The sequence below is a fragment of the Squalius cephalus genome, assembly GCF_949319135.1.
Source record: "Squalius cephalus genome assembly, chromosome: 10".
NCBI lineage: Eukaryota > Metazoa > Chordata > Actinopteri > Cypriniformes > Leuciscidae > Squalius > Squalius cephalus.
In genome coordinates this window covers 15,561,853-15,578,771 of record NC_137131.1, presented here as the reverse complement: position 1 = coordinate 15,578,771, position 16,919 = coordinate 15,561,853, and the positions used below count along the sequence as shown (strand labels likewise).

General features: G+C 36.5%; 1 protein-coding gene across 8 annotated transcripts in view; it reads right to left on the bottom strand.

The window, feature by feature from the left end:
- Nucleotides 1-3,218: 3,218 nt before the first annotated feature.
- dnajc6 (DnaJ (Hsp40) homolog, subfamily C, member 6) overlaps nucleotides 3,219-16,919 on the bottom strand; it is a 40,790-nt gene continuing 27,089 nt past the window's right edge. For 4 of the 8 annotated variants that reach the window (XM_079884844.1, XM_079884843.1, XM_079884839.1 and 1 more), the window contains 14 exons: nucleotides 16,322-16,444; nucleotides 15,284-15,417; nucleotides 14,841-15,035; nucleotides 14,127-14,235; nucleotides 13,306-13,385; nucleotides 12,397-12,590; nucleotides 10,149-10,541; nucleotides 9,055-9,129; nucleotides 7,108-7,203; nucleotides 6,480-6,620; nucleotides 6,060-6,392; nucleotides 4,653-4,801; nucleotides 4,245-4,421; nucleotides 3,219-3,568 (listed from right to left, as the gene is read on the bottom strand). In XM_079884844.1, the coding sequence (XP_079740970.1) occupies nucleotides 3,467-3,568; nucleotides 4,245-4,421; nucleotides 4,653-4,801; nucleotides 6,060-6,392; nucleotides 6,480-6,620; nucleotides 7,108-7,203; nucleotides 9,055-9,129; nucleotides 10,149-10,541; nucleotides 12,397-12,590; nucleotides 13,306-13,385; nucleotides 14,127-14,235; nucleotides 14,841-15,035; nucleotides 15,284-15,417; nucleotides 16,322-16,444 (2,301 nt within the window). In that variant the 3' untranslated portion in view covers nucleotides 3,219-3,466. Of the gene's footprint in view, nucleotides 3,569-4,244; nucleotides 4,422-4,652; nucleotides 4,802-6,059; nucleotides 6,393-6,479; nucleotides 6,621-7,107; nucleotides 7,204-8,979; nucleotides 9,130-10,148; nucleotides 10,542-12,396; nucleotides 12,591-13,305; nucleotides 13,386-14,126; nucleotides 14,236-14,840; nucleotides 15,036-15,283; nucleotides 15,418-16,321; nucleotides 16,445-16,919 lie in introns of all 8 variants that reach the window. The other 4 variants (XM_079884841.1, XM_079884842.1, XM_079884837.1 and 1 more) reach the window with 1 other exon arrangement.

The following is a 16,919-nucleotide window of genomic DNA, read 5'->3' as shown; positions in this document are numbered from 1 at the left end:
ATTTTTGGCAAATTGGCTAAAACTTTACATTCAAATGCATTTTCACTGTCTGGAAAGTTGTAAAACAATGTCAGAGTTTAAAATAATATTAAAAGCTTAAAAACTGTTTTTTTTATCTTGCAAGTTCCAAATCACAGGAAATGTGTATCCCAAAGATTCTATTCTAGTCTAGTCTAGTCTAGTCTAAAATAAACTCACCATGGTGCCATGTGACCGAACATGTGCTAATGTTTCCATCACTTCCTTTTTGCCCAAAAATGTGAAGCACATGGAAAATGTAAGTTTTATTAGCTAAAGGGGATGTCATATCACATAACTAAATTATATTTTATTGGCTGAACATTATTATAATTCTTTTAATGCATTTTATTTAGTTGAATTTATAAATGAAGATGTTGCATAGAGAGTTAAAATATTCTTGGAAAGTAGTGTTGTAGCCTATGTAGTGGAAAGAAGATGATAATAGTTTTGCTGCCATCTTGTGGGCACTATAATCTAATCAAAGCTGAGGGGATTCCCAGGGGTCAAAGGTCAGGCCGCCATGGGTTAATAGGGCACAGAGCAATCTGCGTTAAAGAACAAAGTCAATAGTGTCAAGCAAATATTACATCTTGACTCCCTTTCTTTGTAAAAGCCAGTGTTTTTTGCTTTAGAGCAGATCCCTCAGCAATCTTTAGCATCAAACTTCATCCTTTTCCTTTCATCCTGGTTCATCCTTACCTTCATCCCAACAAATCTTGGTAATTAAAAACCCTCACATGCCAAAGATGTGGGCGGGACAACCCGAATGAATCAGCCAAAGAAAGGGGATCTGATGACTCAGGATTAGTCAGTCCTTTCACTTCATTCTTCACTGCTAATGCTTTGCACTATAAACTTTTAGCTGTTTAGTAATACGATTCATTCCTCACTGGCTTTTAAGAGTGATGACATACCACTTTTTATTTGTACATGACTTTTGAAAGTCAGTCATTGTATTTGCATGAAAAGCATAAATTGAAGTTCCAACTAGGATTCCATTACAATAATGATCCTTATGCGATCTTAAAGGTATAGGTCACATAAAAATGAAAATTCTCACTCACATGTTCTTCCAAACCTGTATGCATTTCTTTCTTCACAACACAAAAGAAGATATTTTGAAGAAACTTGGAAGCCAAACAACATTGGAGCATATTGATTTTCATTGTAAAAAACAGTTTTTGAGTCACATGAGGGTGAGTAAATGATGACAGAATTTTCATATTTGGCTGAACTATCACTTTAATTCCCCTGTACTTTCAACAACAAGCTTTTACCTTTCAAATGTCACTTCAAAAAAATCACACTATCCTCATTTTGTTTCCCATTTATTTGTGCAATGCACATTATCATATGTACAGCTCCATATGGAGAAAATAAAAACAGGAAAAAAAGACACAGAAAACAAATTCATGTCACAATAATACTGATACAGCAAACAAACACAGAGCTGTATCCAAACCATACCACTTCCTTACAGAGAAACAGCATTATTGAACACCACACATTCACTACTGTATACAGAGGTTAGCTTCCGAACATTATATCCTAAGATTGAAGATAAACGGCTCAGTCCACAAGAGGGTGGTGGGAAAGTTCCATCTTCATTCAATTCCTGCTAATCTGTTGTCTTTGTCCATTGTGTGCATTCAAGTCTTTAGTGTCAGATTGTGTCAAGAGGAAGGTAACTGATGGCAAAATGTAAGAGAAGACTGCTTCGATAACAGGTAAAGCTTCAGTATATCACTGCATGATAGCGAAAAGAGGAAGGCAAAAGCATGATGAGATGTACAGCAAGTACTGCAAGTTACGTAAGTGTGTTCTGGATTTACCTAATGCCATTCAAGTGCAAATATACTGAGAAGAGAAAGGGCAGATTAGTGGCTGTACACTCTAGAAACTTCTTCTGGACCACGTGCCACTTACAGTCAAACATGCAGTACATTATGAGGATACCGAGATATGCTAAAAGATCTGGATTTTAAAGATGTATCCACTTATGTTGCTTAATGGCATTTATGATTTCATATGTCAAAATATGAATGGTCCACATGATATGTTCAGTTGGTTTAAAAGACACCTATGGTAATAAAACAATGGGATTTGAACACTTTCCATCAATCACGTTTCTCAGTCAAAAGGCTTTGTTTCATTATCAAGCACGAATGCATTAGAAACTTTAAACGGATTTTCGGACTTCGACAAAAAGTACTAAGTATGACTTGTTCATTAGGGCACTATTAACCAGTTAAAGATATCAGGTTAACATAAATCGTGTTAAAGACAACCTTACCGTTCAATGAACAGATATAGCTCGAAACAAGCCATGTACTTGGAGGTACTTGCAAAACGACTAGTTTATTTTTTTCTATGGAATAACTACATGAATAAAGAATTTCCTTGGATTTATGTATGTTGTAAACAGTATGTTATTATAGTGCAACATATACAGACAGATCAATATTCAGTAGAAAACAACATAAGAATAAACTGCTAGTTAAATCTACTGCATTTCACAGATCAAGTTTGAGAAAACCTCCCAATTCCTGTAAAGTCTCTCATATTTATTGTGCTTTTGCCCCCCAGCACAGCATCTCTTAGCTTCTGAAAGAAGTTACATGTTATATCACACATGATTTTTCAATTTTTGCAGGTTTTTGTCTGAGTGTTCTTTCATTTGAGCATATCTTTCTAAACATCTAGCCTCCGACTGTCCGGGAAACCACAGAGTCTTAGCTCACTTTACCGAGACCCACTTTTATTTTCACACATTTCATAGTTGTCTTGCAAAGCCAACAAATAAATAAACACCCCTCGCACATATATGCAGTCGCGAGCAGGTGTGTACAGTAGGACACAGTCAATGCAACGGAAGAAATAGAAAAAGTCCTGCATACTGCTGTAGCATGCAAAACTTTACTTAATAACTCTCTATGAACGATTTGGACCAAATTTTGTGTTGTGTAACAAAGTTTTGCAAGCCGTGACAGTGTCTGGCTTGTCTTGCAGAGTTCTGACATTTTTTTTTTCATTTGATTCCTCAGCACTAAACCTCTTCAATAAATCATAAACTCACCCGAAGACTCCTGAATAAATTTCTATGATGACCTGGTTGACTGATAATGTTCATATTTCACAGCTGTGTAATGACAAAGTCTGAACTTTGTTATGTAGGCAAGTCCAGGGAAAGACACAAATTGTTTTTTTAACAATGCTGAATGCTACTTTTTTCCAACAGCAGTCTTCTCATACAGCAGTTATGTTGGCCTAGTGCATGAACGATAGAGATACACACAACTATACTGTAGATAAGCTCTGACGTCTCTATGAAGCAGGGTCCTGGAGGTGGGAGAGATAACAAAGGGGACTTTCAAGGACTTTTGGGTTGCAGGGCGTCTAATCTGGGCAGGAACTGCTGACTGGTTTTGATCATATACAGTAAGTCTTAGTACAGTGCTTTCTGTCCTTGGCTGTCAAATTCTGACCAGGCATCATTTAGTTCCATAAAGATCATCTTGGCATATTGTTCGTAGGGTTGTCCAGTAGCCTGCAGATGGGAAGAGAGAGGAAACATACACATTTTGTCTTTAAAATGCCGTAACTAGATATTTTAAGGGGGTCATATACTTTTTCCCCCCCTGAGATCCACTTATTAATGTATTTTACCCATCAAAGCAGATTTTTCATGATCACCTTCTCTCTGACCTTGGTAATTGAATAGGCAGGTACACTACCATTTAAAAGTTTGGGGTCAGTAAGATTTGAAAAGAAATAAATACATTTATTAAGTGAAGAAAAGATATGTACAATGTTAAAAAAGATTTCTATTTTAAATAAATGCTGTTCTTTTGTTGTCAAAGATCAAGGTTTTCATAAAAACATTAAGCAGCACAACTGTTTTCAACCTTGATAGCAATAAGAATTATTTATTGAGCAGCAAATCAGCATATTAGAATGATTTCTGAAGGATCATGTGAAGACTGGAGTTATGATGCTGAAAATTCTTTTAAATTGTAATAATACTCAACAAATTGGACTGTTTTACTGCATTTTTGATCAAATAAATGCAGCCTTGATAAGCAAAAAAGACTTTCTAAAACATAAAAAAACAACAACGTAGACCCCAAACTTTTAAATGCTACTGTATTTTGCAGCTGTGCTTTTAAGATTTCATACTTTCTTTTTAAGTTCTTTAACGTAAACTGAATAAATATGTCTCTTACCTTGTCAGGGTGTACTACCAGCACAGCTTTACGGTAGACCTTCTTCACCTGCTCTGGTGTGACAAGGTCAGCCATGCCTACAGGTTTCCAGCGGTTCTCCCCCTCCCAAAGCACCGTATGCATGGTGGACAGTAACGCTCTGATGTTCCTCTCCTTCCCCTCAATCCACTCCAGAATCTGAAACAAATAGTACCATTATATGAAAACATAATAATCTGATTCAGATTTGAACTACAACAAAGTCTTAAAAAATAGGAATATGTAAGGGACAATGTACAGTCAGCTGAACTAAACGGCAAACATATTTGACAATGACTGATGAATCAGAGTAAAGTATCCCAGCCTGTCATGGAAAAATATATTTAAATATCAGCTTGCATTTATTTATGTGTCTATGTGTGTTTTTACCTTGAGTCTCTCTGGGTCCATTTCTTTTGCCATCTCCTCTTTTCTCATTTCTGCTATTGTTTTTGGCCCTTTCTTATCCTTTGAGCCAGCAAAGCCCTGGCCTGAGAGTAGGTCATCAAAGTTAGCAGCAGAAACCTTTGGTCTGGTTCCTGGAAGAAACAGGAAATAATTATTAAGGAAAGACTTCCCATTTATATTATTCTTTGTTGTTGTAGTAAAGTAAATAAATAGAGATGCACAATATCTGTACCATATGGGTCATTCATCGATATTAGAGATTTTTTAATTCATCTGTATCATTAGATATTTATTTGTACAAGCTTATTTCCTCTATTTTTTATATCTAGATTACCTTTGCTACCATCTAAAACTCACATATAGTTTTTAATTTAGCAAAAATAAAATTTCACTGTTAAATTACACATTTAGCCAATCGCAAAAACTACAGATTTTTCATATTGTACATTATGTATGTATGTTGTGATGCCTAAGTTCATTTTTAGTATTTAAAACAACTGGTTGTAGTTTTTAGTGTTTTATTTTACTTTTTTCTAAATAGTACAGAATTTTAATATCAACCATTTATCGGTTATTGGCTATAACATAGATAAAATTATTGGATTATAATTGTCTCTTTGGCTGAGTGTGGTGTATATGAAGGGAAGGCGAAAATAAAAGTGAACAGACTTTATTAACCAAAAGAGAACTACACCAAACTGAACACAAGCATTAACGAGAACCGACAAATGAGAACTAAACCACAGGCATATATATACATATTCTAAGAGAAATCAAAGATGATTGGATTAACACAGGTGATACAAACAAGGGAACTGATGAGCAACCATAGAAACAAACTAGAACACAATGAGTAACCTAGGAGACAAACAAGTGGCAGGAAACAGCACTACTGCAATTCTCTTTTCTATGGCTTATCCAATTCATCTATAAATAAGATCCAATATATTCAGAACTCCGCAGCTGGGGTCCTTATATACACCAAGAAATCTTTACGCAGACTTCATTAGCTACCCGTACGCTTTCGTATTCAATACAAGATACTCCTGATCACATTCAAAGCACTCCATGGTCTTGCCCCCCTCTATATTTCTGATCTGTTTCTGTTTATTTGTACTTTATTGTAAAGCGGCCTTGTGTTTTCTGAAAGGCGCTATATAAAATAAACGTATTATTATTATTATTATGACTGAGAACAAATGAGACATGTGACCGAAGGATACAAACCAAGTCCATGAGGGTGAAACTAAGAATAATCGTGACAATAATAATGATGCATGTTTAAAATATTAGAATTTTACAAGGAACACATCCGCATGAAGCACAACTACTTAAAACTGGAACAGATTCTATGACGAATCACTAGGCAGTTTGTGTCCAGTTACTCACCCATGTTAGGCTGTGCTTTTGGTCCAGTGGCTCCTGGCGATGCTCCACCCATGCTGGAGAAGCTGACGTTGTAGTTGGGTCTGTTCTGTGGTGAAGTGTGGGGCATAGAGGGTCCTGGTGCTTTAGGTGGGGTCTGGTGTTGTGCACCCTGGGCCGGCGGCTGCCATTGAGCTCCACCTCCAGGCTGCCATGAGGGGAAGCCTGTGCTGGGATGCCAGCCTCCAGAGGCAGTGTGCTGAGGAGAGGGAGCAGGACGCTGAGGGGAGCCCATGGGCGGAAATGCTCCTCCAGTACCAGTAGGTGTGGTGGGTTTGCTGGAGAATCCCGAACCACCTTGGAATGAACACACAGATTTTGAAATTAAATCCATGATGAATTTTTTAACATAGGGCTCATTAAAAAGAACTTTATTCCATTTACCTCCTCCCAGACTGGCTCCTAGGTTACCTAGATCTGCAAAAGGGTCCAGAGTGTTGGGTTTGGCCTGGTGGATGGGAGTACCATGAACTGAGCTGGTTGGACTAGTGCTGGCGGACTTACTTCCCATCCCAAAACCTTTACCTGATATGACAAATCAGGATTTATAATTTAGTGTTCATCACTGAATAGGGATTATTTAAATGATTTGGTTTCCTGTAACATTTAGTTGTAAATTTAGCCTCTGTCAACATTTTAAACTAGATAAAGCTAAGTAAACTGGCAAACATAAATTAGGTTGTTTGTCAAACTTGCAAGAATTATCTGTGATGATGTCTTGATAACATCAGAAAAAAAGTCTCCAAACATGAATATACAGTATATATACAAATCTGAACTACTGGCCAGACCGGGCAAGCTGCATCCAGCTCTATTGATTTAATAAAAAATTAAAAAAAGGTCAGTCATATTATGTTTCACAAGAGATTAACATTTATGAGCTATATGAGCTCATCACACCAGTCCAGATGGCAGGTCAGTCAGTAGTGAGTCATTTTGTTTTTTAGGTGTAATTTCAGAGGAGGCCACCAGGTGTCCCAACTGCACATCTTTGTGTTCTTACAAAACTCACCTTCAGGTGCTGGTTTGCTCCATTCCCATGCTCCCGTAGAGTTCGGCTGTTGGATGTTGACAGAGGGAGTAGCGGGTGGCACAGGTGAACTGCGACCTGTGAAGGGATCATATTTAACTTGATGGCTCTCCATGTATCATTTACATATTCATTTACAATATAAAATACTAAAAAGTAATTTGGATAATGCAACTGTGAATTGCAACCTACTATATTTGACTAATTACTGGAAAATTACTACCTAGAGTTAGATTAAAAAGTTACAACAAATCTTAAACAAAAACAAAATTAAGGTAAAATAATACATAATATAAAATAATACCATTCAAATGTTTGAGATTGATAAGATTAATGTTTTTGAAAGATGGCTGACTGTAACATGATGTGAAATGCAGCAAAAACATGTCACTGTTAAATTTAATTTAATACAATAAAAAATACATTTCAATAGCTATCATTTTTATGGGTACTCTATTTGGTTCCTGATTAGAAATGGCAGAAAATCTTTATTTTCTTTATTCTAAATTATGAAAATATGTTAATTAAAGGTATAGCGGAGGATTTTCTTTTTCCGGGTGGATCATCAAAACTATTGGTCCTCGTACGTGCTCGTCCCTAGGTAGTTTTCGCTTTCTGCGCATGCGCACTTTCAGGTGTATATGTGTGGTGAGCTACGGTTTCAGCCATTCCTTTGAAAATGGCTGAGGGTCGCAAGAGAAAAAAAGTCTACGAGGTGTATGAGAAGAAGAGAAAGGCCGCAGAAGATAGAAACAAGACCAGAGTGTTTTTGGGAGAATATTTCACACGATGGCGTGCGCTCAAAACACAGGTTGGGCTTCCCACTGATGCCTCAGTCGCGAAGTTTCTACTCAACAGGTAAAGTTTGGCATGCTATTTGGAGAAATCCATTTAAAATCACTGCTAGTAAAAGTTAATGTAAGCTATGATTAGCTCGTGCATACGTTTAATAGGCGTTCCCTCTCGGGAGCAGGTAGAGTGTTGAGCATGTGCATTTTTTCAAAAAGTGGAGAGGGCGGTTCTTTTCTAAAATTTGGGAAAATCCTCTGCTATACCTTTAATTATGTTACTGTAACTAAGAACAGTCAAATTAAACATTTCCCTTTCTATGTGTTTTCAAGCAAGCTAGCTTAGCCTGCTAGCTTAGCATTAAACTAACTGATTAAGAAAAGCTCTTAGATTAGTTAAAACAAGTGGGATGGGATTCTGGGATATGATCTTCCATGAACGGCTGATTACATAAACATTTTCAACAAATTATAATATACCATATTTCTCTCATTTTCAGTAAATGCAAAGCTCTGAGTAACAGAATGTAGCAATCAACAGTATTTGGCATCATACAGTGCTCCTTTTTCCAGTTCTCTTTCAGTCAGTCACGTCTGACGTAACTTCAGGGAACGGGGGTTACATAAGTAACATACAGACATGTAGACATTCTCCCCCCTATTATTTCAAAATCATACAGCACTGGTTTGAAGTGATTGGAAACAGTGTTAAATGTTGTTGCTGTATTCCGTATTGGTGTTAATCTGCTTTGCATATTCCCAGAAACATAACAGGGTTTCAGTTGTCCTTCATAGAGCACATGCTGCTATCGACCACACACATTGTGCTTGAAACAAATAGTCATGCTCAAGGGCCAATAATAATTCCACTCTCTCCAAAACATCAAACATCAGCACTTTAAATAAGACATTTACTAGCGAGTTGTTTTATAGAGATACATCTGCAAGGCTATTCTGCTGATTGTATTTTGGAGGATATAACACAAAAGAGCTTGGCTGGTTGTTATGGTGACGTTGCCCACACACTGCTGCCAGTGAGACTGAGAGGCAAAGGTGCATGCCTTACCCATGCCCATGTTCTGCATTGTAGGAGACGGAGATCGTGCAGCATGCAGGAAGGGGTCTGGCTGCCCCATATTACCTGGACCCAGGAACGCCCCCATGAAGTCCTGCGGCTTAGAGGCGGGTGCGGGCCCAGATCCGAACGGGTCGAAAGCTGAAGAATTACAGAAAGGATCTTTTACTGAAATGGACATTTATACAGACAGATAGTTCTGACTCTCACATCTGACTGGATAAAACAAGTTCAAAGCTGTTTGAAAACAGGCAAAATATGCACACCACACATTGAAAAAAAATGTCAGGGTGCTTTGTAACCGTAAACAACCTTTAGTTAGGAAATTATTGCACATTTTAATAAATAAATAAAAATAACATATATACACTACCATTCAAAAGTTTGGGGTCAGTAAGATGTTGATTTATTTGATCAAAAAATACAATAAAAACAGTAATATTGTGAAAAATTATTACAATTTAAAATAACTGTTTCTGTTTCAATATATTAATTATAATTAATATATATTAATTACAATTAATATATATTAAATATACATTAATGTAACTTATTCCTGTGAAGGCAAACCTGAATTTTCAGCAGCCATTACTCCAGCTCTCTTTGATGAATAGAAAAGAACAGCATTTATTTGAAATAAAATTCTTTTGAACCATTATAAATGTCTTTACCAACACTTTTAAACAATTTAATGCATCCTTACTTAATAAAAAACATAAATTTATCTTTTTTTTTCTTTAAAAAACAACAACCTTACTGACCCCAAACATTTGAACGGTAGTATAAATATATTCAATGGGAAAACTGCTATTAATTTAATAATTCATTATTATTAGTAGTAGTATTGTGTAATAATATTAATACATAATAATATTAATAAAGTAGCTTTTAATTGAATAAATTTGGGTGTTTTTATTACATTCATTGCTGCCATTTTATAAAAGCAATGTACCATATTACAGCAATTTTGAATAGATGATTGTTCTCTTAGACACAGCGTCTTATTATATATTGTTACTGAATGAATGCCATTCAAATGAATAATTCAGTCGTTCAAATTTCACACTATCAACCAAGATGCTGCGTCACTTCACTAACTCCTGACAAACATCTCAACTAAATCAGTTCAACAGTCTTAAAAAGCCATAAAACATACTTACTGCCTCCAGATCGAGGTGATGGACAGGGTGAGGAGGAGGGTGCGGATCTCTGTGGGGTGGACTGAGCAGAAGTGGGGCCGCTGGCCGGCTGTGGTGTGGGCGGAGCTCCAAACAGGTCCCCCAGCAGGTCTGTGGTGGTGCTGGTGGTTGGAGGTTGTGGGGAGGATGGAGGAAGCTTAGCTGCGTCACCACCCAGCCCCAGCAGATCTACTTCCTCAGCTGCTGAAGAAGGGGCCGCTGCTGGCTGGGGCTCCGGCTTCTTAGGCGCTTTTGATTTCTCATTGCTCGTGTTGCTCTGCTGGCTAGAAAGGGAGAGCATCTCATCATCTGAGGGTTCACTCTCCTCATTCGGACCCACTCTGCCTCCGCAACTCCCATGGCCCTGGGCAGGATCTAAGGGACAGACCGGAGAAATGGTAAGATGCAAAGAACAAAATCAAGTTTGCCCATATGATTTGTGTGTTAAGCCCAGGACACACCAAGCCGACGATCAGCCGTCGGGCCGTTTTTGAGCGTCGGCCGACTTAGTTTTTTTGGTGTGTTCCACACAGTTGGCTTTAGTTGGACGCCGTCAGGTTTTTCGGGGCTGATTCGGCATGTAGAATCAGCGAAGGGCCTTCAGTGAGAGAGAGAACTCTGATTGGCCGTTCAGCTTGGTGAATGAGTCAGTGCACGAGAATAACAGAAAAACAGCGAGCAAAGAAGTCAAAACGGTACAGATAGAAGGCTATTCTAATTTTACATCATCTTACCCGAGTGTTCCTGGGCGAATATTTTAATATTAACATGAGCGGAGTGGAATAAAAAGTGATTAGCAGGATTGATATTCAAAACTGTTTGTTTACAGTTTGTGTATCTGCAGACTGCATCGTCGGTTTCCCTTTCTGAGTGATGAATATAGACGAATATATCTGCAGAAATGGACAGTTGACTCATTTACATGCAGGCACAGAACGTGCATAGCCTACTAGCTGACAGTCGGCTGTAGTTCTCTCGGCCTGTCCAAGTGCAGCTTTTTTGCCCCGGTGCGAGGCGACAACACAGTCGACTTTCATCAGCGCTAGTTCTATGGCGTCGGTTTGGTGTGTCCCTGCCCTTATTTTCTAAGTTTTATGTGAGAAGCATAACATTTCATTGTATCTCTCAAAGCCACTAAAATCACCTAGTTTTCAACTCCCCATCAAATTGTCTAAATTCAATAGTCAACTACAAATCTATCAATTAACTATTTACTGTTGACTCCCACAAGCCTCCTACACTACATCTTACCTTCCAAGTCCAAGCCCTCCATTTCATCTTTTCAGCAGAAAATAAAGTACATTAAACAGATGGTGTTTAGTTTAATGATGCACAGACACTCTACAGAATGCCAGCGAGTGACTGATGAGTTGACTTGTTTAAAAGGCTCACCGAGGGACAAACTAATGAACTCTTAATGGTGATTAAACTCCACAGGGACACCTTGTCTCTCTCTATCACATGAGAAAGTAGCAACTTTACTTCAAGATAAAGAAAATTAGGGCTGTGCGATATAGCTAATAAAATAAAATGCTGTTTTTTAGAACTTTCTACTCATGAAAGAATCCTGAAAAACATGTAGCAGTGTTTCCACAAAAGTATTAAACAGCACAACTGTTTTCAACAGTTAATAATAAGAAATGTTTCTTGAGCACCAAATAAGATTATTAAAATGATCTCTGAAGGATCATGTGACATTGAAGACTGGAGTAATGGCTGCTGAAATTAAACTTTGCCATCACAAGAATAATGTGCATTTTAAGATATATAATAAAACAGAAAACACTTATTTTAAATTGTAACAATTTTTCACATTATTACTATTTTCACTGCTTTTTTGATCAAATAAATGCAGCCTTGGAGAACATAAGAAACTTCAGTCTATATGATTTTCAAAATATACCTACATTTTTATGAACTTTTTATGTATTTTTATGTAAAAGGTGTTTTATTTCAATCATCAGACACTACACTTTTTAACGTCATCATTTTGAGTCACAAGGTACATGGCCAAATAATGGCCAGAGGAATTTCATTAAAACCATTATGATATTCACAATGGTGCTCTAAATTTATATCGTCAGCAAATTCATTATGAATTTATTGTGAATAAAATATCACCCAGACCTACTTTTAATGCGCTCATTAAAAAATCAAGAACCATTTATTTAGCTTTTTTTGTGTTGTGTAGTATTATACATTCTAGTAATATAGGATTTGTGTATGTTACCTGCAACAGCAAGTGCATCCTGGTGTTCCTGATGACAGGAGAAAAGCACGTTGGGGCTCAGGTCTTTGGTGGGGAACTGCTCCCACGGTGGGGTGAGATCTTTCTGTTTCTCTGTGCTTTCAACCTCAATGTCTAACAGTACATGAAACAGCTGTGGGTATTTCTCTGGGGAATCACAGGCATCCAGCTCTGTCCTGGACAAACACACACAGACACTTCACTGCAGAGCTGCAAATAGTTAAACAGAATGTTCTTCTTTTTTTATAAAAGATTTTATGGTTACATTTCTATGAATGTATAACGGAAAGCATATTTGCAGGGGTGCTGTCACTGGTCACCCCATATATTTAAAGTTAGTTTATATTTAAAGAAGTGACAGATCTTTTCTTCCATATTGTGACGTACATCTAGGTGTAACGGATTATTGAAAAATAAAAGAATTGAGGGTGAGGACTTGATTTTATGGATTGCTTGTTGATTGGATTTCATGATTTTAATAATTTTTAATCCCATTTTAGCTTTTTTTTTTTTCAGTGTACTTAAATTGTCCTTCGGTGTGAGAAATCAGTTTTTTAAAGCACAAATATGCCATGTAGTCTATAAATTAATAATGTCCTAGAATTGTATGTATAATACTAAGAAGAATATAAAGAATGCTAAATGAAATACTTTTACACACTAATCAAGTGTCCTTACATGACAAAGCAAAAAGCAATCTCCTCCAGTTTTTGTCTTAACATGCTGTAATCGTGACAGGCAAAGAGTTGCTGGTCATTTTATCAGTCATTATGTGGAGCAGGAATTTGAATAAGTTAAAAATCTAGATTCTGCTTAAATCTAGATTAACTGCTTCAGATTTTCCAGCATTACAGTGTGTTGCTTATGAAAGAAGATTAAAGAAACACTTACTTCATAAACTTTAAGACTGTTGTGCCGGGGGCGATGAAACCAGTATGGAACTGAATCTGGAATATCTGGGTGTTTGTTACCTGCAAACACCCCAAAATTTAAACACTGACAAATGCTTAAGATGTTGCAACCTTTCAGTCAGGGTTCCTACACATTTTCCATTTCAAAATTTCCAGACACAAATTTCCAAACCTCTCTGTAGAATTTTCAGACAATACAGTATTTAACATAAAAGGTTCATACATCAAATATTTTACTTTCTGTTTTGTTTTTGTGATAACGTGCATACTTTATAATCCACACATATTCACCTCTGACAGATCAGTTTGATACTGTAAATGTGATCTGATGTGTGATTAGTCTGATTTTGATTATTGTTTTCATCCTTTATCTGTTGCTGGTTTGAGTGGCACGTGCACATTCATTTATTGAAGTTCAAAAGAGTTTTGCTTAAAAGACAATGAAAATGTGTGCCTTGAATTTGTTTAGTCGTGTTCAACAATCACTAAACATTCACTAAACCTTTACCATGAAGACACTCTGCTCACATAATACATTTGTACAAATTCTTAATTTTATATTTTAGAAAACTGAATAGGGGCAATAGTCTGGAAACACTATTATTTTTCCATACTCTGTTTGCTTTTTTTCCCATATTTATCCAGACTTGGAAATAGTTCAAATCAATTCCATACTTTTTCAAACTGTGTAGGAACCCTGTTACATGTAGGCCTATATATACTATACTCATTCTATAGTTTTTTTTTCTCTGATGCAGCTTTAGATTCAAAAGGGCTAACAGTAAGTTATTGGTCTCATACCTTGGCCTGAAGTGCATGGGAACGCATGTGAAAAACTGAAATCACTACGTCTCCTTGAGCACTCACTCCCACAGGAAAGACCACTTTGCCCTCTTGAATCCTGTGTTCCCTGAGAACAGCATACATGAAGATATACTTCAGCATTACACAAACAATATCATTATTTTTCAAGTGCTACATAAATGATCTTGTACGCAATTCAGCCCTTTAAAATAAAATAAAGAAAATTCCATTTTAGAATTTGAGGTTGCAAACAGGATACAGAAAAAGTAATTCAAAATAGATTTTCAGTAAGTAGAATTAAAATTGGACATACTGTACATTCATCTAACTGTTGTTAGTGTGTTTTTTTAATAATACATTTTATTTTTCATAAACATTGTTCATCATACAAACAACATATGGGGATTTCTTTCAATTTCAATTCAGCAAATTATTTTTCCTGTCATTCTAATTCAATCTCCAATTCAACTTCCTTTGGGGTGTGGCCAATTCAATTTAAATTCACACTCTTGAATTTGTGTTTTTGAATTCTTAAATTGTGGATTTTGATCAACCCTGTTCTCTTGACATTGCATATCATATCTGAAACGATTTTGTAATAAGTGACAATAAGACTCAAATATTTGATAGGACAATATATTACTATTCATTACAAGTAATTTCAGCATGTTAAATGAGCCATTAGCAGGGAATCTGTATGGGCATGCTTACCTCATTCTCTCATACTCCTGAGCTGTAGAAAAGATCTTGGTCTCACCAATAAGTACATCACAAAATGGACGACAGCCACTGCGCTGTTTGTTGAAGCAAGGAACAGGACTCATTGTGACGGCTTTAATGACTAACGGTTTGGAGTGGGGTACGGTGGGCTTCTCTGAGACTAAACTGCATACATAACCTATGTACCTGAATAAATACACACATACACACATATAAGTCTGTCATACCTTGTTTAATCTAGGACATATGTTTTGGTGAAACATTTCATTCTCTCTATATACAACTAACATGCAGAAAAATTGACATTTCAAGACAAAGGTAATGTATGCCAAAAATAGCAATCTTATTAGTTCATCATCTACTATAAAATTATTGTTGAGTATTTATATTATTCAGTAGTTTCTATCAGAGAGCTGCGATCTGATTGGTCGTACCTCCTATGGGAGGGCCACAGGCCTGATCCAGGCCTCTTGGCGCTGAGAAGATGCATGGCTGGCACCGGGTTGGCAAAAAGGTGGCAGAAACAGAACATGGCACAGACCAGCACGCCCGAAGAAGCTCTGCCATCCTAAAAAGAGCAAACATGCATTAGGTCAGCCTTGGATAATATAGATGTTTCTTGTTAAGTTCCTCCTTTTCTATTGTACTTATAGCCCAGTGTTTTAGTCTTCATTGTACGTATGCAAAGTTGTTTTTACACTCATGATGGGGGAGGAAAGAGAGTGAGCAAGAGGGAGATTTGAAGAAAGACTGTAGAAAGAGAGATGGGTGAGAGCCATTTCAAAAGAGAAAAGGTCAGAGGAATATAGCTGGAAAAAGAAGGGTTATGATCAGACAAGAGATTTAGGTCCCACGTTATTATTAGAAAAGCTTTCCAGTGCTGGAGAGACCTAAGTGGGAAGACCTGAAAACTGACACAGTGGTTGCGTTGTTTCTGCTCCATAAGTGAGTAGCATTGGTTTTGAGTGTGTGTGCTGCTGCTTGTATATACCCTTGTGTACTGTATGTTCATTTTTTGTTCTTCCTTGTCGTTTGTTCGTCATCTTCACTTTATTTTTCGCTTCACTTCATTTATTGATTCATCAATCAATCAATCAAACAAACTGTGAAATCTTTCAGGCTTTCTGTTTGTGGTATCATTTTTTATTCAAATCATGCATATTTTGTACCACACAGTTCCATTAAAAAAAGGCTAATTTCACATTCTGTCCTACTTTCCATTAAAGATAGCTAATGATGATGAATGATATGTAACAAAACTGCCGGGAATGTTGTTTTCTTTGCAAGCTCTCAGAAATTCTTCTTTTTGCAAGATTTTGATGTTATAAGTAGCCTTAAGAAACTCTGGGCCTTTTTGGACAATGTGAAATGTTCACGACTCAAATGTAAACAATGAATCTGGTTTAACAGTCATGGGCTGTTAATGTTAACCACAACAGGCAACAGGTATGGACATTAAAAGACCTCCTTACCGAACAGGTAATCACACACACATTCTTGGGGTTTTGCTTGAGCCAGTTGTACATATTCTTACACACGGCAAATAAGTTGTGAAGACTAGGAGCCTGCCTGGAAGACCAATTGCATTCAGAAACCTACAGATAAATGAGAAGGACAGTTATGAGAGAAGAAGTTAGAGAGAAGAAGATGTAAAAGAGAGTATAATATCCAAATGAATAAAGATTTGAATAATCATGGATGAAATAAAAAAACATATTTTAAAAAAGACATACAAGAAAACAATTCTTACAACAACAAGGAATTTGTGTAAGAAGGAAACGTCAGAATCATCATATATCACATATATTATTTATATTTAAGCCAAACCTTCAATATAAATAATACATCAATGTTGCTGCACTTTTGTCATTTAGAGCATTTGTTTTTATCAAAACAATATAACAAGTGATCCCAAAATGATATACAGTATATATATATATATATATATATATATATATATATATATATATAATTATAACTCTAACAGCAAATAAGTCATGAGCTAGAAATAGTTGAGTCATGCAGTTTATCTTAGGAGTTATTAAATTACATAGGAAAAGCACTGTTTAA